The 21,379-nt window shown below is 57.8% G+C and overlaps 3 protein-coding genes across 6 annotated transcripts; 1 reads left to right on the top strand and 2 right to left on the bottom strand.

The window, feature by feature from the left end:
- Positions 1-335: 335 nt before the first annotated feature.
- VPS51 (VPS51 subunit of GARP complex) lies at positions 336-5,541 on the bottom strand. The gene is made up of 10 exons (XM_063158362.1): positions 5,329-5,541; positions 4,730-4,859; positions 4,143-4,289; positions 3,778-3,994; positions 2,928-3,657; positions 2,530-2,748; positions 2,020-2,241; positions 1,752-1,873; positions 1,213-1,300; positions 336-871 (listed from the first exon to the last, which is right to left on the bottom strand). Exons 1-10 carry the CDS (start codon positions 5,539-5,541, stop codon positions 611-613), a joined length of 2,349 nt encoding a protein of 782 aa, XP_063014432.1. The 3' UTR covers positions 336-610.
- Positions 5,542-7,168: 1,627 nt separating this feature from the next.
- Positions 7,169-9,306, bottom strand: BET1L (Bet1 golgi vesicular membrane trafficking protein like). Its single transcript, XM_063158361.1, has 4 exons — positions 9,226-9,306; positions 8,469-8,560; positions 7,731-7,787; positions 7,169-7,477 (listed from the first exon to the last, which is right to left on the bottom strand). The coding sequence occupies exons 1-4, from the start codon at positions 9,242-9,244 to the stop codon at positions 7,310-7,312; spliced, it is 336 nt and encodes a 111-aa protein (XP_063014431.1). The 5' UTR covers positions 9,245-9,306; the 3' UTR covers positions 7,169-7,309.
- Positions 8,694-21,336, top strand: RIC8A (RIC8 guanine nucleotide exchange factor A). 4 transcript variants are annotated; one of them, XM_063158356.1, is made up of 11 exons: positions 8,694-8,788; positions 10,783-10,956; positions 13,178-13,225; positions 15,264-15,878; positions 16,312-16,406; positions 17,162-17,312; positions 17,916-18,011; positions 18,154-18,298; positions 18,620-18,764; positions 19,448-19,567; positions 20,302-21,336. In XM_063158356.1, the coding sequence occupies exons 2-11, from the start codon at positions 10,873-10,875 to the stop codon at positions 20,420-20,422; spliced, it is 1,620 nt and encodes a 539-aa protein (XP_063014426.1). In that variant the 5' UTR covers positions 8,694-8,788; positions 10,783-10,872; the 3' UTR covers positions 20,423-21,336. The 4 variants fall into 4 exon arrangements, with proteins under 4 accessions (XP_063014426.1, XP_063014425.1, XP_063014428.1 ...); XM_063158355.1 differs by lacking the exon at positions 8,694-8,788 and adding an exon at positions 9,300-9,412; XM_063158358.1 differs by lacking the exon at positions 8,694-8,788 and adding an exon at positions 9,687-10,337.
- The last annotated feature ends 43 nt before the right edge of the window (positions 21,337-21,379 follow it).

The following is a 21,379-nucleotide window of genomic DNA, read 5'->3' as shown; positions in this document are numbered from 1 at the left end:
TTACAGAGATTGAGGGTTTGGAGTCTGTCTCTTTTGTGCTGATTCCTTGAGGCAAGAATGTCCTATCTGGGGAGAACTTCTGATCTCCTATGGAAGATCTTAGTCCCTGTGGGTTCCCCAGCACTTTGTAGCATCTGTGGAAGCTTTTGATTTTTAAGGCTGATTTTTGGAGGCTGATTTTTAAAGTTTGGGGCCCTTGTGGCTGTGGGTCCATTGGGGACATTGCTCAGTGCCCAGCCCCTGTCCCTGTGCTGTCAGCCCAGCTGCAGGTGGGACCCCGCTGTGTGCAGGGCCAGCTCCCACCCCCCAGGCACAGACAGGGACACAACACCCAATTCAACTCACAGATAATTTATTAGTGACAAAGGGGCTGTCTCCAAGCACGAGGGGATGTCACCAGGGTGAGGGGATGACACTGTGTCACTGGGCTGGGGAAGCAGTGGGGAAGGGGGGGTTTGAGCAACATGGTGTGACAAGGACATCCTTGTGAGGACACTCTTGTTGGGAAGGTCACACAGATTGCCCTCATGTATGTGCAGGGACTCAGAGGGCCCAGGTCTGTCCCCAGAGGTGTAACAGGCCCCGGTGCGGCACGTCCCTGTCCCAGATCCTACCCGCGCTCGCAGATGAGCTCCACCACGCTGTGCTCCATGGGGACGGGGTCGAGGCAGCGGTGGGCGGCGCTGGCGGCCACCTCGTCCAGCAGCCCCTGCACCACGCGCTCGTCGGAGGCGAAGCGCCACAGGTAGAGCTGCAGGTAGTGCCCGTCCACCTGCACCTGCTGCAGCCCGAAGCGCCCCAGCGTGCGCAGCCGCACGCACTCCAGCAGCGTCTTCAGGCTGATCTTGATGATCCCCGTCAGCACCGACACCTGGGGCAGGGGACAGCGGGGACACGTGGCACGTGGGCACAGGGATGGTGTCCACATCGCGTGTTTGGCCTTTGTCCTGGCTGCCACTCCCCAGGGCACTCCTGAGCATGGGGACGTGTGGCACATGGACACCCTTGGCCTGGTCGCTGCACTGATCCCATAGTGATCCTTTTCCTCCCCACAGAGTCCTAGGGCAGGGGACACTGGGGACACCCTTGTCCTGGACATCAGCTCCCAGCAACTCCCTGAGCCCTGACACCAGGGACATGTGCCAGTGAGAAGGCGGGCACTTTGGGACCCTGGGGATGTTTAGGGACATGGTGGTGTCCCCATGATCTCACCTTGTTGAATTCAACAGGGCTGAAGATGTCAATGCGCTCAGAAAAAAGCTTCTGGATGTTGCTGAGCAGGTGGGTGTCCATGGGGGCACTGAGGACATGGACACAGGGACAGTCAGGGACTTGACAGAGCCAGGGATGTGGGGACAGGGACACAGGGACCGTTAGGGGCCATGGAGAGGGTCAGAGGATGCAGGGATGCTTTTGGGGACAGAAAGGCAGGGGAATGTGAGGATGGTTCCAGGACATGGGGGGGACAAGACAACTGAGGGACACAGGGATGATGGGGATCACCAGGGGATTCTGGGACAATTGTAAGAACACAGGGATTGTTGGGACAAACAGGGATCATCATTAGGATAGTCTGGGATATGGGGACAGCTAAGGGCTGTTAAGACAGCCTGGGACAGTCTGGGATCGTGAAGAGGGTGACAGGAGAGATGCAGTGGATACTCAAGGAGTGACAGGGAGCCCAGGAGTGCCTGGGTGGCCCAGGCACTGACACGAGGAGCCCAGGGTGACCCAAGGGTGGCGGGGCTGACCTGGGGGTGTAGCTGGGGGCATAGCGGCCGGGTGCCCGTGAACTGCTGTAGACGGAGAAGGCGCGCCGGCTGGAATCGCTGCTCTGTGCCCGCCTCACCCCCTCCTCGAAGAGCTGCCCCACCTGTGGGTGGCACCACACCCTCAGCACCAACAACCCCCTCCTGGGACCCCCTTCCAAGTATTTGCAAGCCTCCCACACCCTTCCAGAATCCCGAAAGGGCCGCACAGGGACCTTGGGCACCCCTCTCAGCTGGGGTGTCGGCCGACCTGCACGTCGATGGCGGTGATGTCCTCCACCACGCGCTTCATGACGGCGCGCACGTTGCGCGGCTCCACGGTGCCCAGCCAGTCGCGCGTCTCGACGCTCTTGCGCAGCATCTGCGCCACGGCCGCGCCCTGCACCTGCACGTAGTGATCCAGCAGCCGCTGCGCCGCCGCCCGCGCCTCCGCACACAGCGCCGGCCCCGGCGTCACCGCCGGCCCCGAGTCCTGGGGACACACACAGGCACCATCAGCCCTGTGCCTCCTCTGCTGCACTGCCACCGCTGGCAACAGGAGGGGCTTGGGCACAAGTGGAGATGCTGCCCTCCGTGCCCTACATCTGATGTGCTGCGAGCACAGGGACATTGGGGACAGGTGGGACACTCCGCCTTGAAGCAGCATCACTGCCCCTCTTACAGGTTCTTGGGGCTTCAGGGGCTCCTAAGGCCATGCAGAACCCCCCCGAAAATCCCTTGGGGACATGCAGGATCTCCTTAGGACCATTTAGAGGCTCACCTGGGGCGGGAACTGCTCATCAGTGAGGATGAGGATATAGCTGATGGTGGAGTTCTCATAGTCCAGGCAGAGACGGGCAAGGAGCAGCAGCAGGGCCGGGGGGGCAGCGGGAGCTCCCCGCTCAGCTGGGCCATCAGCGAAGCCACGGGCGGTGCGGCACAGCCAGCGCACGAAGGCCACCACCAGTCCCTCACGCACTGCTGTCACACAGAACTCCCCCTGTGCCACAAATGGGGGGGGGTGGATTACACCCCAAAACTGGCCTGTATGGGCTCCAAACCACGCTGTATGACGCCCAACCTACCCTGTGCCACCCACAGATTGCTCCAGTGACCCCCAAAATGCCCCTAGCCCCCTTGGCCTGTCCCCCCAAAGCGCCCCACCCTGTGTTACCTCACCTTGAAGTAGGGCAGGCTGGCGAAGGCGACGTCCCTGGCCGTGAAGAGCTGCACGTAGGCCAGCACGGCCTTGAGCTGGCCCAGCACGGAGGCGGCCAGCGTGGCCAGCAGGTCGGGCAGGCCAGGCCCCTCCTTGCCGGGGGGCCGAGGGGCAGCCAGCGCCTGGCGCACGTCACCCAGGCAGCCCAGGAAGAAGGTCTGCAGGGCGCGCAGGTAGCGGTCGACGCGCTCGCGGGCGGCCCGGGCCACCAGTGCGGTGGCGGCGTCGGCGCCTGCGGGCAGCAGCTCCAGCAGCGCGCGCAGCCGGCGGTGGAAGCGGTCGAGCGCCCGCACCAGCAGGGAGGTGTCGCCCAGGCCGCGCTCCAGCGCCAGCCGCCGCTCCAGCAGCGCGAAGTAGCGGGTGGCCAGCGCGGCGGCGAAGGGCTCCAGGCGCCCCGTGTCCCCGCCGAAGAGCGCGCGGTACGAGCCGGCCAGCTGGCACAGCGTGCCCACGAAGGCCGAGCTGCCGCGATCCACGAAGTCCAGGATGTCGGAGGCGGGCGGCGGCGGCGTGGTGGCCGTGCCCGAGGGGTCGGCCGCGGGCAGCTCGGCCTCCAGCGCCGCCAGCTCGGCCTCGAGGCGCGCGCCCGCCTGGCTCAGGAACTCCTCGCTCAGCTCCTCGGCCGGCTCCTCCAGCTGCAGAAGCATCTCCACGCACTCGGTGAGCTCCTTGGGGTCCAGCGTCTCCTCCCTGGTGGCCGATGGCAGAAAACAGGGAATAAGCAATAGGAGTCATCAGCAGGCTCTGGAGCGAGCACCCCCAAACCCGCATTTCCCAGCGCTGCCCTCAGCAGGCTCTGGGTGAACGCACCGGAGGCGTGTGCGCAGGCGCTGGGCCAGCTCGGCCATGATGGCGTGGCTCTCGTCCTCGATGGCGCGGAAGGAGGGCAGGTGCCGGTAGTGGCGCAGCACGGCGCGGGCGCGGGCGTGGCAGCGCAGGGCCCGCGCCGGCTCCGTGCCCGCCCAGCGCCGCAGCCGCCCCGGCACCTCCACCAGCGCCTGCAGCTTCCGCAGCAGCGCCTGCACCCCTGCAGGGACACGGAGTCAGTGGTGGGCGCACAGCAGCATAAGGCACAGCGGTGGGACCACCTGCTGGATCTCCACCCCACAGATCTGTCCCTCTGCCCCACACGATTCACCCCAATAAATGTGCCCCCGCACGGCCCCGCTCCGTACCGGCCAGCTGGGCGCCGCGGCGGTGCCGGTCCTGCAGCGCGGCGCTGACGCGGGCGCTCGAGGCGCTGATGGCCGCCATGTTGGCCGCCAGGTCGTCCATCTCCGCCTCCATGTGCCGGAAATCCACCTTCATCTTCCGGATGGTGTCTGGAGGACACGAGCCAAGTGCCAGGTCCCTCGACTGCCCAGGACCCCCCCAGCCCACCCAGGATTAACACAGCACAGCCATAACCCCAGAGAAGGCTGGTTACTGCAGGTCACTGATCTCCAGAGTGAAGCACCACATGGCCCGGGGCAGCTTCCCAGTGCTGCCAGAGGGAACACCCCCAAATCCCCACTTCCCAGTGCTGCCATCAGCAGATTTCAGAGTGAACCCTCCCAAATCCCATTTCCCATTGCTGCCATCAGCAGGCTCCAGAGTGAACACCTCCAAATCCCCATTTGCCATTCCTGCCATCAGCAGGCTCCAGAGTGAACACCTCCAAATCCCACTTCCCATTGTTGCCATCAGCAGATTTCAGAGTGAACCCTCCCAAATCCCCATTTCCCACCACTGCCATCAGCAGGCTCCAGAGGGAACAGCTCACCAGTGGCGGAGATGAACTTGTTGTAGTTCTCGTACAGCAGGGTCTGCATGTCGCTGTCCAGGGCGCGGATCTCCCGGCTCAGTGCGGCCTCGCGGGCCAGGAGCTGTCCCAGAGGACACTCGCTGCGCACCTGAGGGGACAACGGATACACATCTGCTCCTGCTTCTCTACACTGCCCACTCCGGAGCCCCCTAATTGAGATCAACCGCTCTCCATAGTACATCTGAGACCCTCCCCTGCCCTGCAGGATCCCTGACTGTTCCCCCTGGATTCCTCCCGGGATATGGAAGTGATCCCCAGGAGCCTCCCCTGCCCTGCTAACTGCCCCGATCCAGCTGCTGCTGAGCACCTCAGCACCATTCCCGCACGGAATCAGTTTCCCCAGGGGAGCAGATCCATAAGGTGCTCGAACAGGGCCTCTATGGGATCCCCTCAGGATCCTCGGGCCCCGAAGGTTCTGGGGGCCCTACGGTTCTCCCCCGCCAGGACCGGGGCCACCCATCGAGATGCCTCGTGACGTGGTCCCGCGGGGACATTCCGGGGCCCCTCGGAGCTGTCGCAAAGGTGGCGGTGCCCGCGGGAGGGGTCTCCGTGCCCACCTTGGTCATGAACACCTCCGGGTCGAAGTGGGGCCCGTTGATGTCGGTGGGGTCCGGAGGCGCCTCGGCCGCCTCGGCAGTGGACGGGCCATAGTAGCGCTGGAGCGGCCCGTGGGGGCGCCGCCACCCGCCGCTCCCGGTGCTGCCGCCGGTGGCCTCGGGGCTGCCCGCGGCCCCGCTCTCGGCCCCGCTTCCCGCTGTCGCCGCCGCCATCGCGCCGCCGCTTCCGCCCCAGCAGTCACTTCCGGCCTGTCCCTTACGACACTTCCGATGCGACACCCGGTTGCCATGGTGACGAGACAGCGGGACCGGACATGGCGGGGCCCAGTTACCGAGGCCCGGGACGGCTGCCACGGGGACGGAGCCGGCGCGGCCCTGTCCTGCTGCGCCATGGGGACAGGACTGCCGTGAGGCCTCAGACATGGGTGGAGACACCGACCCTCGAGGGGCGAGAGGCCGCTGGCGCCCCCAACCCGGGGCCATTTTCACCACTGTCCACCTATCCGCAGGCCTCCCCAGTGTCCCTGTGAGTCCCCCACCCCACCCGAGGGTCCCCCTCCAGCCCCGGGGTGGCTCCCGGTGACGCTGGAATTGGGCTGTGAGGCCACAGGTACTACCAGGTGACTGACATTGCACCTTGCACAAGGAACAAACATCTGGGCTAAAAGGTCTAAAATCAGCTTTATTTACAGCAGAAAAGGCAAAAGAAACCCCGCCAGAGTGAGGGCCGGGCTGCTCCAGGGTCCTTTCATCCGGAGTCACCTGCTCCAGGAACCACAGGCCATCGATTCTTCCCAAAGGAAGAGCCCAGAGCTGCCACGTTGCACCAGGAAAGCAGGAAGAGCCAGAGGAAGTTCCTGGTGCCTCCTTGCTCCTTGCCTTTCCTGCACATTTTTTCCCAAACATGGAAAAGAGCACACCTAATCCAGGGTGTGTTTTGTGAGCAGTTTGGTACGTGGGACAACATTCCCTTCATAGCTGTGGACCCAAGTCAGCCCAAGGGAACAGGGAAAAAGCAAAGGAACACTCAGCCATCCATCCATGAAGAGGGTTTGCTGGAGAGTCTAAATCAGAGGAGGAGGAATGGCTGAGCCCTTCCTGTTACAGGAAGAGAGAAGGAAATAAGCAAGGTAGGGGTTCCTTTTGTACCTTGTAAATGCATAAACAAATCAGCAAATCCCTCCTTGATTTCCCTTCACTCCTGACAGCACTGAGAGGGGAATTCCACCTCACCTCAACCTCCGTTTTATTGGCACTACATCTCCACAAAGTGCTCTAAAACCAGGGTGGCACAGTAACCACAATTAACTGGACCTTCTGCCACCGGATTTCTTTACCCTGATTTAGCAACTAAATTTGCACATGTGTGGGAAGGTTCTGGAAGGTTCCACACAAGTGCAAATCCGTGTGGTTATGGACTGTGGCCCTCCCTTCCCACAGGGTCCAGCCCAGTTTGCCCACAAGGATGATGAAGAAAACCAAGCCAGGATTTAATGAAAGTTCTGCTCCCCTGCATCTCTTCCCTGCAACAGCACAGGTTTCCTTTCAGCCCAGGGAAATGGAGAGTGGCCACATGGAATGTCAGTCACACACTGGTACTCCCAAATCCCATAAGTCAGCATCCTAAATCGTACAGCTCGCAGAGCTCAGCTGGGTTATGGATGGAGTATCCACAAGTCATTGGATTTGTTAGTTCCTGGTTTTCATTGAAGGAAGTGACGTGGAAGTGGCCCTTAGGAACAGCCCACAGGATGTGGACAAGGCAGGAGGTCATAGCCAGAGCCATGACCCCAAAATCCCATTAGACACGAAGATCCCTTTGGAGCCAAACTTGTTTTGGAAGAGCAGTCTGGGCCCAGCCAGAGCGGCGAGGGAGGAAAATCACTGGGAAGGTGGAGGTGTGGCTGGAGGCTCCTCTGGAAAACGTGTGGGCAGGTCTGTGGATGGTGGGGTCCAGCCTGTGCCACCTCCCAGGCTGGGCTCAGGTCCCTGCCCGGGACACCAGGTAGTAGAGGATGAAGAAGATGAGGATGAGGGCCACGGACACGGCCAGGAGCAGCCGGCGGTTGTCGCGGCCGGAGCGCGCCATGCCCGAGAAGCGCTTCACGCTGCCCGTCAGCAGCCCGGTCACGCTCAGGAAATCCGAGTCCTGGTGGGAAAGGACACCTTGGAGGCCTTGCAGAATCATGGAACTTCCTAAGTTTCCCAAGGGAACATCCCGAGTCCCGAGGGATTCACAGGGATGAGCCAGTCCAGCTCCAAGCCCTACACGGGACACCCCAACAATCCCAGTGCTGATTTAGGGCTTCTCCCTTCAGTGTTTTTGCCATCCCACCTCTCATCCCAGTTCCCTGATTTGCACAGAAAGCCCCGTCTGTCTGTCCTGTCTCCCAGGTCCTTACCATGCCATCCAGATAGCGGTTCTGTTCCTCAGCATCCTTGTCAATATCCAGAGCCAGCTGCAGGGCAAGGCAGGAAATGGGCATTAGTGAGCTTTTAATGTCCAGAGAACCTTTAAAATCTGAAATGTGAATTATTTAAACAAGGTGCTGCTTTCCCAGTTCCAACAGACATGCAGGGGCTTGTCTGGTGCAGGAACAAGGAAAATGGAATTTCCCTGCCAGGCAGGTGAAGTTTTCCAGTTCTGAAAATAAAGCCTGCCTGTCTAAATCTGCCAGCTAGAGAGGGGAGTTTAAACCCTGGGACACAATGGCAGGAATTCAACCTGCCCTTTTACACAGTGAGTCATTGTGTTCTTTCGTGGTTTGTACTAAACTTTTAATAATAATATAGAGCTCAAAGCTCTAAATCAAAGTGTTTGATGTTAATAGGAGCAAACCAGCTTTAAGAACAGCTACACAGAGACACAGGTATTTTCCAAAATTATTCTACCTGCCTTTTTTTCATGAATATTTCCCTGAGGAGTGAGCTTAGCAACACCCCTGTGCTCAGGCTGGACAGGGCTTGGAGCAACCTGGTCTAGTGGAAGGTGCCCCTGCCCATGGGAAGGGGTGAGACTGGATGAGCCTTAAGGTCCTTTCCAACCCAAACCTTTCCATGGTTTGGTGATCCCCTGCAGGACTCCCAGGTAATCAGAGCCTGTCCTTCAGCTCAACACCCGCTGTGACCTCGGCACTCACCGACTTCAGCCTGGTGACCTTGCTGGCCAGGCTGTCGGCCATCCGCTTGTTCTCCACGTCCAGCAGGTCCTCCATGGCGCTCGGACTCTGCCCTGGAGAGAGGAACAATGAGCCCACATCATCCCTGCCCTGCCACAGCACAGCTCTGTTCCTGTCACAGCCCCTCCTCGTGTGGTTTGCACTGTGGAACCCTCTGAAAATGTGACCAAAACACCACAGACTTCCCCCAAACGCGCCAGGGCGAGAACCAGACTTGCACCCTGGATTGCCACCATGGCTCAGCAGCAGCTGTGGAGTTCCGTGGCCAGTGACACCCAGGGGTGAGATTTGGGTGAAACCCGGCAGATCCGGGGCCGTTTCCCTCTCGGCCGTGTTGGGGTCTCTCGGCATTGCCCCCCATTGTGGGGCAGGTGGGGTCCGGGGGGGGGGGGATTAGGGGTTCTGGGGCAATTAGGGGCTGTGGGGGAAGCTGGGGGCTCAAAGGGGCACTTAGGGGTTCAAGGGGGGAAATTAAGGGTTTCGGGCGGCAATTAGGGGTTGGGGGGGCAGCCCAGGACCCCAAAAGGGGCCCAGGTAGGCAATTAGGGTTTATGGAGGGGGGGGGGGGGGGGTAATTCCCGGGCTATAGGGGAGAAATCGGGGCACTGCAAGAGGCGCCGTGGGGTTCAGTGGGATCGGGAGTTCCTCCTCCCTCTGACCCGCTCCAGCCTCTTCTGCCCCCCAGACCTGTCCCTGTCGCTGTCCCTTGTCCCCTCACCTCGGCCCCGCTCCGCCATGGCTGCCCCGGCCCGTCCCGCCCCGCCGGGCGGAGCCGCCACGAAATGTCCGCCCGCTCTTCCTCCTTCTCCTCCTCCTCCTTCCCCCCGGCACCGGGACCCTCGGGCCGCTCGCCCGGGCCGGGGCGGAAGGGCTGGAAGTGCCCCCCGAGGGATCCCGGGCCGCAGGTACGGCCAGCGCCCTGCCGGGCACAGGGGAGGGACGGGGGGCTGGCGGGGAAAACAACGGCTTGGGGACAAAAAACGGGGGGATTTGGGATGAAAATGGGGGTTTGGGGACAAGAATAAGGGGCTGGGGACGAAAACAAGTTTTAGGGAAGTAATTAGGGGTGGAAAATAGAGGTTTGGGGGGGAAATAGGGGCTTGGGATAAAAAGAAAGGTTTGTGGACAAAAATAGGGGCGTGAGACGAAAATAGATGTTTGGGGGGGAAGGTAGGGGTTTAGGGACATAAACAGGGTTATGGGGACTAAAAAGGGGTTTGGGATTTACCCCGATTATAGGGGAAGGAGGTGGCAGTGTGAGGAAGCAGTAGGAGTACGGAAATGGGGATATGCCCAATGGTCCATTGGTTCATGTCATCCCCCCAAAAGCAGAGGTGGAACCCCTGCATCCCAGCCCCTGCACATGGGGATGCTGTGTCCCTGCCCCGGGCCAGCCCAGCCTCTGTCTCCACGGCTTTCTGCCTTCCAAAATGCAGGATCTGCCTCTTTTGATCCCCCGAAAAGCCCCTCTGGGGCTGCGTGGGCAGGAGAGGACAGCCCGTGTGATTCCCAAGCCCTGGGGGCCCTGGGATCCCGGTTTGTTGAGCTTGGTGTGACCAGCTCAGCCCATCCTCCTGGCAACACGGAAGCCGAACACATGTCCGAGCCCAAATCTGCTGGCTGTCCCAGCACCGTGGGCTCCGTGAGCCGCTAACCCGGTGCTGTATCCAAAATAATCCCGCGGAGCTGCGCATCTGCTCTCTGGCAGTGTGGGCAGGGACAGCCTCTCCCGGGGGCTCCGGACGCGCCTTTTGGCCGCGCCTGCAGGGACCGGCCATCATCCAGCCTGCCACCAAACCCTCCGCGCTCTGCTTCCCACCACCTGCCAAGGTAGCTCCGCCTGCGGCCGGAGGATGCTCTCCCGCCCGGCTGCCTCGCCGCTCCATCCCTTGTCACTCCACGGGAGTGTTTCTGGCTTTATTTGTTATTTTCCCCCCCTGTGCGGCAGCAGAAATCAGGGCAGGCGGGGAGGAGGAGGAGGCAGGGAGCTATTTCAGGGAGCTGCTGTTATCTGCTCCACGTTAATCCCCAGCTGGTGGGGGGAAGGTTTTCCCTGAGTGCTTTCCTGGGAGGGCATATATTAAACATTGAAAAGCAAAGCGAGGAAGAAGAGGATTAGCAGGAGAGAGAGGAAGCTGGCTGCTGGCTTTGCTCGGGTTATCCATCTGCTCCACTTTTATGGATGCAGCAGTGTGAGCAATATCGCTTGGGGATTTTTTTGTGTTGCATTTTTTCCCTCCTTGCTCTCTCCACCCCTTTCTGTCTTCCCTCTCAGAGGTCTGTGTGCCGAGCTGTTTTTTCATCACCCTGGAAATCCCCTTGCTCCCCTTCCTCTGGGCTGTGCTGTAGCTGAACTGTTGGGATAATGGAGCTCCAGGCTGTGGTATCCACACTGGAAAACGGGGAGCAGGACACGGTTCTCAAGGTGCTCCAGGTCTACAACCAAGAGGTGAGTGAGCATCAGCGCTTCCCTCAGCTCAGGGACTCCTAAAAAATTGTTATCCAGATCCCAAGAAAGCCTGGCCAGGAAATAGGAGTCAGGGTGAGGACTGAGTAAGAGGAGCTTTTTTGTTAAGGCAGTTTTGGAGGTGCTGAGAGAGTCCAGGGAGGAGCTGCAGGTGAAAGGATGTTGGGATTTGCAAGTCAAAAGATGGTTGGACGTGACTGCTGGCTCTCATATGGGTGCAGCTCTTAAGGCAGTAAATGATGAATGTAGAATATCAAACCCCAATGATCTGGAAGCAGAGATGGGAGCATTTCTAGCCTTAAAGTAGGAAAAGATTATCTGTGGTGGTAAATCTCTGCTTGGAGAGAGGAGACTGAGGGGAGACCTCAGCCGTTTACAGCTTCCTCCTGAGGGGCAGCTCCAGTCTCTCTCTCTGACCAGTGACAGGACCCAAGGGAACAGCTGGAGAGGTTTAGGCTGGATATCAGGAAAAGTTTCTTTCCCCCAGAGGGTGGTCAGGCACTGAGCAGGCTCCCCAGGGAGTGGGCACAGCCCCAAGGCTGCCAGAGCTCCAGGAGGGTTTGGACAATGCTCTCAGGTATAGGGTGGGATTGTTGTGGTGTCTGCACAGGGCCAGGAGCTGGACTGCATGGATCCTGTGGGTTCCTTCCAGCTCAGGATATTCTATGGCTCTCTGAAATCCTGTTTGAAACAGACTCTGGTTGTCAGGGAAATTTCCTTCAGAGGTTTCCCCTGAGAGGGGCTGGCCCTGTGGATCACTCTGACTCACTCTGCACCAGGCTGGAGTAGGTGGAAGCCAGGAGGGAAAACCTGAGGAATATTTTGCAAGAGTGTGTGTGAAAGAGAGAGTGTGGAACTATTCCTGTCAGTCAGATTTGGAATGAGGAGATATTGGCCAAGGAGGAGCAGGTGTCTGTTAAGGACAGCACTGAGGATTAACAGCACCAGCAGCAGGTGCAGCACCAGCATCCTTGGGGTGCAAATAGTGTCTGTGTGCCCCCAAAACAAGATATTTCCTGTTGGATTCCCCCAGCTGGGTCCTTCCTGGGGTATCAAGCCTAGGGAACTGCAAGCACAGGGTTTGCTGGCCCATCTGGAGGAAATGGAGCAGTCAAAGAGGATTATGAAACTGCAGATAAACCTGGCACGGCCTGGCATTGCTTGTGCTGCAAAGCTGATGGTTCTGTACACTTTTCCTGAGGATTTGTTTTAATTCACTGTTGTGCACACAGTTTTTGCTTGCCGGGAATATACTACAGCTAAAGCAAAACCCCAGGTGTGGCCAAAATATCCCCAAATGGGATTACAGCCTGAAAAGAGGATGTGCTTGGGGGAAGAAGCAGCAGCCTGCTTGTGGAACAGCACTGAGCCATCAGGTCCTGGCAGTGTGGATGGATCAGCTCACACACAGCCTGGCTGGAGTACACCTGTCCTGCCCCCACACCTGGGGCTGCTCCAGGCACTGTGTCCATCTCTGCTTCCAGGCTGGACACAACCCTGGGCTCTTGGTGACTGCACACACATAATCAGTGTTTTATGGATTTAAGTGTTTTTGTTCTCCAAGCTGGCATCAAATGCTCTCTTGGTATGAACAAGGATTGTCTCAATGACTGGGAGGTGCTGCTTCTCCCCAGGCACCTGTGGTCTCCAGTTCCATGGGAGCAGGTTTGGTCAGGAGGGAGACTGGCAGTGAAGAACAAACAAAATTGCAAGAGAAACCCAAGGAATGGAGATCAGGAGTGTTTGTTAGCATAGGGACAGGATGGAGTCTGGACATCAAGTCCCTTGTGTTTAAAGAACAGCCTGCTAACCAGAAGGATCCATTCCCATGTACCAAGGAGACAGGACTTCTTTGGGGCAGGAAAAGGACCAATAAATATCAAGGGGAGGACGTGCAGGCACAGCTCAGTGGTATCACTGAGCGGGGGAATTACCGGCTCTTACAGGATATTGGGATTGGGATGAATACCCACTGTGCTGCTGCAGTATTTAAACTAAATCCATCTGTCAGCTGGCCTGTGGCATTGCACTGGTGCTGTGCATCCAGGGGTGATGCCCATGATGTGAGGGGGACTGTCAGGAGATGGTGTGTTTGCTGTTGCAGCATGTTTTGGACCTGCTGCTTTCCAGCTGAATGGCTCTGCTCTGGTCCTGTGGAGTTTTAACCTATTCCTCTTTCTGATTGATTTTGTTTTTCCCACAGAAATCTCAGTGCTTCATCTTTGAGGATGAGGAGCGGGAAGAGAGGAAGGTAGGCACATGCTGCTTGCTTTCCTCCTCTGGTCAGTGTGTAAATCTGCTGCTCTGTGCTCATGTCCAGCTGGGCTTGGCAAGCAGCTCCCACAGGAGAGGAACTGAGAGTTTTCCATTAACTTGGTTAGGGAATTGTGTGCTTGGAGTGTCTGGCTCTGGTTTTTTCCATCAGTAGTTGGTTGTTTTGGGTAAAGGTCAGCATCCTTCTGACACTAGCAATGGTTCCATGATCCATTTAGTCCCAGCCATGGATGTGATCTCTGATGCCTCTGGGCAGGGATCACAGCAGTGCTGGCTCTGGGGGAGGGTGAGGGGCTCCTCTGGGAGCCAGCAATGGGATTTGCCAGGAGCTGTGTATTAGCAAATCCTTTGAGCTGGTGTAATCTGGCACTTGGAGGGAAGGACACTCTGCCTGCTCATTCCTGCTCCTGCAGCACTTTGTGACAGGGCAGGCCTCAGCCTGCCTGTTCTGCCATTAAAATTACTGTTTTCCCTGGGTTGTTTTCCAGCTGGCTCAGTTTTCTGGTCAGTTCACTGGTGGATGGTGCCAATGCCTGTGAGCACAGCAAGTGCAGGCCAGGTGACCTGGGTGGAGAGCAGGACCTCCTTTTGCTGTGCCAGGGCCAGCTGCTGCCACATGGAGAGTTCCAGGCACAGCCTGAAACATGTGACTGGATTTGATGAGATCTGAGCTCTTTGCCTTGCACTGACCTGCTGGGTGAGCTGGGACAGTCACACAGTGGCTTCAGGCACAGTGTCCCACTTTTGGGGTGTCTGCCATGAAATATGAGATGAACATCACCAATACTTCCTGGTGCTTGGGTGTTTAGGTGGTTCAGCTTCAGGCACACACCCTGAGATCCCTTTCCCCTGAGCCAGCCTGAGGCTTTGGTTGCTGGGACTGTATCTGAAACTTTGTCTCCCTGTGAGGAAGGAGAAGAGGAACAGCTGTACTTCATCACTTCCCCAGGTTGTGAGTTTGGGGCACACCATGAGCCCCACATTAAGGACTGAAGTTCAGTTTTTCTTAATTTTTTCCCTTAGTATTTTCATTTCACCAGGGGAGAGTCAGGTGGGATATCAGGAGGAATTTCTTCATGGAAAGGGTGGTCAGGCTTTGGAAGAGGCTGCCCAGGGAGGTGGTGTAGCCATCATCCATCTCTGGAGGTATTCAGGGAATGGCTTCCATGCTCTGGTTTGGTTGTGAAGGTGCTGATTGGTTACAGGTTGGACTTGATGGTCTTGGAGGTCTTTTCCAACCTGGATGATTATGACTAATGATTCCAAGCTTAATGATTCTCTGATTATTTTGAAGTGTGACCAATGAGGTTACAAACCTCATTTTTTGAGTTTTTTCATTCTTGTAACACCACAGAAAGACCCATGCTCGGAGCTGTGTTGTGTTTGCAGTCTGGTGGGCTCCCCCAGCAGTGTGTGTGGGTTACTGGTGTGATGTGAAGTGCTGCCACATGTGGTTCAGCCTGAGCTGCCTCTGTCTGTGAGGCCTTACCTGTGTTCTTGTGCTGCTCCATGACTCGCTGTTCCCCATGAGCTTTCCAGCTCCTGTGAATTGTGTTAGTGGGGCTCTGCCAGTCTGTACCCATGGAAGATCTGGGCCAGTAGGTCTCCAGACAGCACTGAAATGAAGGAGATGCTGCTTATTTGAGTCTCCTGGGGTCTCTTCACCTCTTTTCCCAAGGCATCAGGTGCTCTCCTCACATCCCTTGGGTCCCGTGTCCCTCCCTTGTGCAGTGGGCAGGTTGGCCCTGTCAGCCTGAACCATCCTCAGCAAGGCAGAGCTACAACAGTGCCCTGTTTGTGCTCTCCCTTTGCACCCAACACTCTCTGCAAGACATCTTTTCCTGGTTGTCCTTGCCCAAACTGGTCAGGATCAATGCCAGAGCCAGGCACTTCCTGAGTGCACAGCTGAGCAGGCCCAGGTGACACTGCTGTTGTCCAGGGCAGAGCATGCCAGGGCCATAGGGAGCCCTTGGAAGTGTCAGTATCCAAGGCATTGCTTGTTTCCAACTGCACAGAAAATGGCCCAGCTGCTGATCAAGTTCTTGGAGAGGGAACTGCAGCCATCCTGCCAGGTCACCTGCCTGGAGAGCATCCGCATCCTGTCTCGGGACAAGCACTGCCTTGACCCCTTCACCACCAAGGAGGGCCTGAAGACCCTCTCCAGGCACGCCGGCATCGATTACTCCGAGGAGCTCATCCGGGAGGTGCCGGACCTGGATGTAATCCTGGAATCCCTGAAATGCCTGTGCAACATCGTGTTCAGCAGCGCCATGGCGCAGGAGCTGACGGCCGAGGGGCGGCTGGTGGTGGGGCTGGCGCGGCGCATCAAGCTCTACAACGAGCGGAGTCTTCCTCACGACATCAAGTTCTTCGACCTGCGCCTGCTGTTCCTGCTGACGGCCCTCAGGGTGGACATCCGGCAGCAGCTGGCCCAGGAGCTCCGGGGAATCGGCCTCATGACAGACACCCTGGAGCTGACCCTCGGGGTCAAGTGGTTGGACCCCTACGAGGTGGCCACCGAGGAGGGACTGCTCCCACCTTTGCCTCGGCAGGAGACGGAGCGAGCCATGGAGATCCTCAAAGTGCTCTTCAACATCACCTTTGATTCCAGCAAGAGGGAGGTGGATGAGGTGAGCTCCTTGGGCCCATGGTATTCACGTGTCTCTGGGCTCTGGCTTTGCAGGTTTTCTCCTCCCTTGCAGTTTCTCATGTCCCAGACTGGTCCTTGTGCACCCTCAGGGTGGTGAGGGACTCCAGGTGTCCTTAGGGCACTGCCCCAGTGCAGTGTTATCCCTTACTTTACCTGTGCTTTTAGCATTCCCAAATGGAGAATTGAGAGTCTGCTTTCCCTGGAACACCCTGCAGTCCATGATCAGGCTGCTGGAGGGGGGAATGGGCTGCAGGCTCTGGGGTGTGTGGGCTGCCCTTTGCTGACCGAGGTGTTCCTCTCTCCATGCTGGGGCCAGGAAGGTGCTGCTTTGTACAGGCACTTGGGGGTGGAATGGGCTGCATGTGAGATGCCCTTTGCTGACTGAGGTGTTCCTCTCTCCATGCTGGGGCCAGGAAGATGCTGCTTTGTACAGGCACTTGGGTGCCCTCCTGCGCCACTGCCTCATGATCTCTGCTGATGGCGAGGACCGCACCGAGGAGTTCCACAGGTCTGTGTTGGGAGGAGCTTCCCCAGCTCCCCCAGGCACATCCTGCCTCTCCCTGGGTGATTGGGAGGGACCCTGATGACCAGCAGCTTTTGGGTTTAGCCTGGGGATCCCTCATGCTACTGGAACTCAGAAACAGCCTTTCCTGCCCTGAGAATGCTGTGTGGGAGTGCCATGGCCTCCTGACCCCTGAGATCTTGTTCCATGTTCTGTGTCAGGCTGTCCCAATGGTGACATCCACCTCAGTGGGCAACTGGCCAGAGAAGAAGCTGCTTTAAACGTCCATGAGATGGCCTTAATTAGTCTTAAGCTGTGCTGAGAAATTGGCTGTGTCATGTTGCCAAGCATTATTGGTGCAGGGGTTTCAGCGTGGAGCAGGTGACACCACCCCGTCCCCAAGAATACATAGCTGGAGGGATCCCAAGCGGTGCTGGTGTGGAACGTCAGCATTAGGAGTGACACAGGAGACTCCAGAGACAGACCTTGGACCACCCAGATTGGTCCTGCTTGGCTGTGTGTCAAAATCTGTGGGTTCTCAGATGTTACTTTGGACTCTCAGCATATAGTTAGCTACCAAAAAGCATCTTAAGTTATCCTCTTTCAGTGGTGTGAGGAGCTTGAGATGCTCCAGGAAAACTTGGATCACAGTGTCCTCACACTCCTGCAAGTTAATGATGGGCCTTCATTTCTGCAGAGCTGAAGAACTTCTGTGAGCAAAGCTCCATCACTGTGTGTTCTCTTCTCTTTCACATGTGCAGCCACACAGTCAACCTGCTGGGCAACTTGCCCCTGAAGTGTCTGGATGTGCTCCTGACTCCCAAAGTGCGGCCGGGCTCTCTGGAGTACATGGGCGTCAACATGGATGCGGTCAGCATCCTCCTGGACTTCCTGGAGCGCCGCCTGGACAGGGTGAGTGGTGGGGCTGCTTCTGCCCACGGGTCTGAGGCACCTTTCCCTCAGCCTGGAAGAGCCTGGTGGGAGCAGCAAGCTTGGTTTGAAGTTAGCCCTTTGTAGGAGGGACAGCTTTTGGCAGAGCTGTGCTTGGTGGGACTAAACCAACATCCCTGAACTGGGAAGGTGACTGCTATTGCTTTGGGGGCTGCAGGCAGTGAGATTGGTGGAACAGTGGATGATTAGCTGATAATTAATTGGTGACTGACAAATCAGCCCTGTTTCATTCAGCAGTGATCCCGTGGGCAGTTCTGGAAATCTGAGTTCATGTTATTTTTAAGCTGACTACAGTTTTCAGCCTCTAGAGTTGTTCCAAAGGGCCTCCAGATTTTACCACTGCACTTCTCTGCCCTGGATGCCCTGCCCAAATATTTCTGTCAGTGCCTGTGCCACAGCAAGTGATGTGGGGAGGAAGGAGGCACTGAATGCCTGTGGCAGATGTTGGGAAGCTCCTTGTCCATCCATCTCCCTGGTGGTCTGTGCTCGTGTTCTCCAGCATGAGCCAGACAAGCTGAGCTCAACATGACTGACGTGCTGCTCCTTTTGGGGATGTTCCTGCAGGGCCACAAGCTGAAGGAGAGCTTGACCCCTGTGCTGAACCTGCTGACGGAGAGTGCCCGAGTCCACCGGCAGACCAGGAAGTTCCTGAAGGCCAGGGTATGCTGTGCTGAGCCCCGCGCTCAGAGGTGCTGCCCTGAGGGGAGGCCAGCAGAGCCTTGCTTGTGGCCACCCCCAGACACCTCTGCTGTGGCTGGCTTTGGTACCACAGTGACCTGTCACCCTCGCTGTGGCCGTGCAGGTGCTGCCGCCGCTGCGGGACGTGCGGAATCGGCCGGAGGTGGGAAACTCCCTGCGGAACAAGCTGGTGAGGCTCATGACACACATCGACACCGACGTCAAGCACTGCGCCGCCGAGTTCCTCTTCGTGCTCTGCAAGGAGAGCGGTGAGTCCTGGGGCTTCCACAGGGAGACCCTGAGATGGAGACCCTCTGCAGGGCTGCTGCCTTCCCTTAGGACAGCCCTGCTGAGTGGGGAGAAGGGGAGAGCTCCAGCAGCTCTGTGGGAAGGAGGTGGTGTCCCTCAGGCCAGCGGTGAGGGACAGGCTGTGCTGGAGGACACCCCTGCACACAGCCTGGCCCATGTTCAGCTCCCACACATGGGCCTTGCTCCCTGCCAGCACCTCCATGGCCTGGAGACATGGCAAAACTGTGCTGGTGGGGCTGGTGGGAGCACAGAAGGATGGTCTCTGTCCCTTGTCCTGGCAGTGTCCCGGTTTGTGAAGTACACGGGCTACGGGAACGCCGCGGGGCTGCTGGCGGCACGGGGCCTCATGGCCGGCGGCCGGGAAGAGGGCGAGTACTCGGAGGATGAAGACACGGACACGGAGGAGTACAAAGAGGCAAAGCCCAAGTAAAGAGATCCCCTCTTCCTCTAGGGCTCCACTTCTCCCACACCTTCCTCCTGCTTTATCCCTCTTCATGCACCTGCTGCCATCACCCTGTTCTGCTCATCCACATGTAGCATGGGTGGAAATGCCCATTTTTCCTACCCCTCTCCAGAGCTCAGTGTTGCTACACCCAGCTGGTTCTTGGTTCCTCTTTTTCCCTTCCCTCTCTTTTTCCCTTCTCTTCCTCCTTTTTCTCTGCAGTGGGTGGTATCTTGAGGGTGGGGGATCCAGGCCTGTGCCCACCTATGCATCCCCCACACATCTGTTCAGTGTCCCTGCAGGTTGGGTTTGTTGGGATTTTCTCCATCCCTGCAGGTTGGGTTTGTTGGGATTTTCTCCATTAGCTTTTGTCTCCTGCCTTGAGGAGAGGGAGTAAATGTCACCTGCCCTCATGTCCCTCATTTCCAGTGGCACTGTGGCATTGGCAGGAGGGGATGGTAGAGGAAAGGGAGCTGTTTTTAAGGATGTAGGTTAGAATCCCCAGTAGCACTGTGATGGCACTTGGGGCTCAGGGCACGAGCAGCGGTGACAGCCAGTCCTGCTGTGCCATTCCTCTGCTCCATGAGGCTTAGAAGGATTCTAAACAGCCCTTTGTCACCTGCTGTCCCCTCCTGAACCCTGGCCTCACTGCTCTCTCTCTGTGCAGCATCAACCCTGTGACAGGACGTGTGGAGGAGAAGCTGCCCAACCCCATGGAAGGGATGACGGAGGAGCAGAAGGAGCATGAAGCCATGAAATTGGTCAACATGTTTGACAAGTTGTCCAGGTACTGGGACATGTGTGTGTCAGGGGATACATCTGTGACAAACCTTCCTTTGGCTGTGTTCCCAAGGCCTGGAGGGATCTAGGAGCAGGAGTGGCAGGGGATATGTGGGGAAATTCTTCCCTCAGTGTGGCTCCATGGCATGCAAGGGAAGCACTGCCAGCTCCTCCAGCTTTGGCATGATGGGACACTGCAGAATTCCTCGCTGTGTCTGTGGTGTTCCCAAGCACCTGGTGCTCTCTAGGTTTGTCCAGGTGCTTGGGAAGGACAGCAGCCTCTGTCCTGGCAATACAGCTCAGGAGGAAGCAGCATTCTGGGGACAGACAGCAGGGACAGATGGCAGCCAGTGCCACCAGCCTCTTTCCCTGTTGGAGTGCTTTTTCCAGTTATCTCTGACCCACAGGAGCCCAGCTGAGTTCAGACTTTCAAGAGTAAAGGAGGGAAGTCCATCCTGTGTTGGAGGGAAAGGAACATGGACACCAGTGTTAGTTTCCCTCTGGGAATCCTGAACCACACAGAACAGAACTCTAGAAAGGAGCCTGTTCCAGAGAATAGGATTGTGCTTCCAGGCCATGCTGGAATTCTTAGGGCTGGCACCATCCCCATTTCTCAGAGGGGATCTTTAGTTATGCTGTGTTCCAGGCCATTTCCACAAGCCCCACCTTGCTGCTTTATTCCTGCTTTGTTCCCATGCTGTGCTGCAGCTCTGCCTTACCTGTCCCCTCTCCTGGCTGCAGGGAGAAGGTGATCCAGCCCATGGGCATCACTCCGAGCGGCAACCTGGCGCCCATGGAGAACGCCATCCGCAACATCGCCGACGAGCGCTCGTCCTCCGACTCGGACCTGGGGCTGGACTGAGGCAGCTCCAGCCGCTCTCCCTCGGAACTGGTGCTGCACCCAGGGGCTGGCACTGCGCCAGGGCTCTCCCCGTGGGATGTGGGTCCAGCCTGGGCCCCTCACAGCCCACCACATGGAACACCTGCCTCCTTCCCAGCTCCATAGCCACCTCTCCTTCCAGAGGTCTCTGTGACCTGGCTCCACCTCGGTCTCTCCTGTCAACAGCCTTGAGGATTTCACACTCCAAATTGCTTCCAGGACTCTCCAGTAGGATTTCTGGGTTTTAAATACATGCTGTTTGGGAAGAAGGGTCAGGGGGAGGCTCTTCCTGCCACTTCATCAGGGTTCAGCCATCCATGGAGCCTCCTGTGGCTGTGTGTGTGCCCAGCCCCAGAGTGGGAACTGCTCCCCAGGAATGCCATGGGAAGGGGGGCTGCCAGAGAGGGGTGTGGACCTCCAGTGCGAGTGGGACCTGCAGGGCATGGTGCAGGTGGCTGTATCCTTGTCTGTGCACACCCAGAATGTGTGGGTGAGCAGAGCAGAGCTGGTGTGGTCTTGGAAGCTTCCAGCATTGCGCTGGCCACAGGAGAGAGCGCGTGGGCAGCTGCTGGGAATGCTCCAATGTCCTTTCCCTGGCACTGGGCACTGTCCCTGTCACCACCCAGCTGGGTTTGGGCATTTGCCTCTCCCCACCTTCTGCTTTCCAGACAAAAGGCCAATACCTGTGCTCTGTCCTTGGCTCATCCTTGCTGTGCCCAGGTCGCTGTGTCCCCCAGGGGCTGCTGTTGGGCCTGGTGTAGATTTCTCTTTATTTTTATTCCTGTTTTCTTTGGAGAGAAAATCTTCTCATTTGTCTCATGTATCCGAGTTCCCAAACCTCCCATCACGAGTAGGAATGCACAAGTGATGCTAGAATAAAGCCAACCTGACACGTGGGAGTGTGGCAGTGATTCCTCCCAGCAAGGAAATTCCTGTGGC

This window comes from Melospiza melodia, chromosome 6 (assembly GCF_035770615.1).
Source record: "Melospiza melodia melodia isolate bMelMel2 chromosome 6, bMelMel2.pri, whole genome shotgun sequence".
NCBI lineage: Eukaryota > Metazoa > Chordata > Aves > Passeriformes > Passerellidae > Melospiza > Melospiza melodia.
The sequence above is the reverse complement of the archived record's forward strand: the minus strand, read 5'-3'. Positions and strand labels throughout refer to the sequence as shown.

What these genes read in the sequence shown, in the direction of transcription:
- RIC8A (XM_063158356.1), top strand. Translation starts at nt 10,873, where the DNA reads ATGGAGCTCCAGGCTGTGGTATCCACACTGGAAAACGGGGAGCAGGAC. An exon ending in GCAAGAGGGAGGTGGATGAG is followed by an intron (nt 15,879 to 16,311) that starts GTGAGCTCCTTG and finishes TGCTGGGGCCAG; the next exon opens with GAAGATGCTGCTTTGTACAG. An exon ending in CGTGCTCTGCAAGGAGAGCG is followed by an intron (nt 18,299 to 18,619) that starts GTGAGTCCTGGG and finishes TTGTCCTGGCAG; the next exon opens with TGTCCCGGTTTGTGAAGTAC.
- BET1L (XM_063158361.1), bottom strand. An exon ending in AGGTCACCAGGCTGAAGTCG is followed by an intron (nt 7,788 to 8,468) that starts GTGAGTGCCGAG and finishes CTTGCCCTGCAG; the next exon opens with CTGGCTCTGGATATTGACAA. An exon ending in ACCGCTATCTGGATGGCATG is followed by an intron (nt 7,478 to 7,730) that starts GTAAGGACCTGG and finishes CTTTCCCACCAG; the next exon opens with GACTCGGATTTCCTGAGCGT.
- VPS51 (XM_063158362.1), bottom strand. Translation starts at nt 5,541, where the DNA reads ATGGCGGCGGCGACAGCGGGAAGCGGGGCCGAGAGCGGGGCCGCGGGC. An exon ending in TCACCGCCATCGACGTGCAG is followed by an intron (nt 1,874 to 2,019) that starts GTCGGCCGACAC and finishes TGCCACCCACAG; the next exon opens with GTGGGGCAGCTCTTCGAGGA. An exon ending in GCCCTGTTGAATTCAACAAG is followed by an intron (nt 872 to 1,212) that starts GTGAGATCATGG and finishes CCCCTGCCCCAG; the next exon opens with GTGTCGGTGCTGACGGGGAT.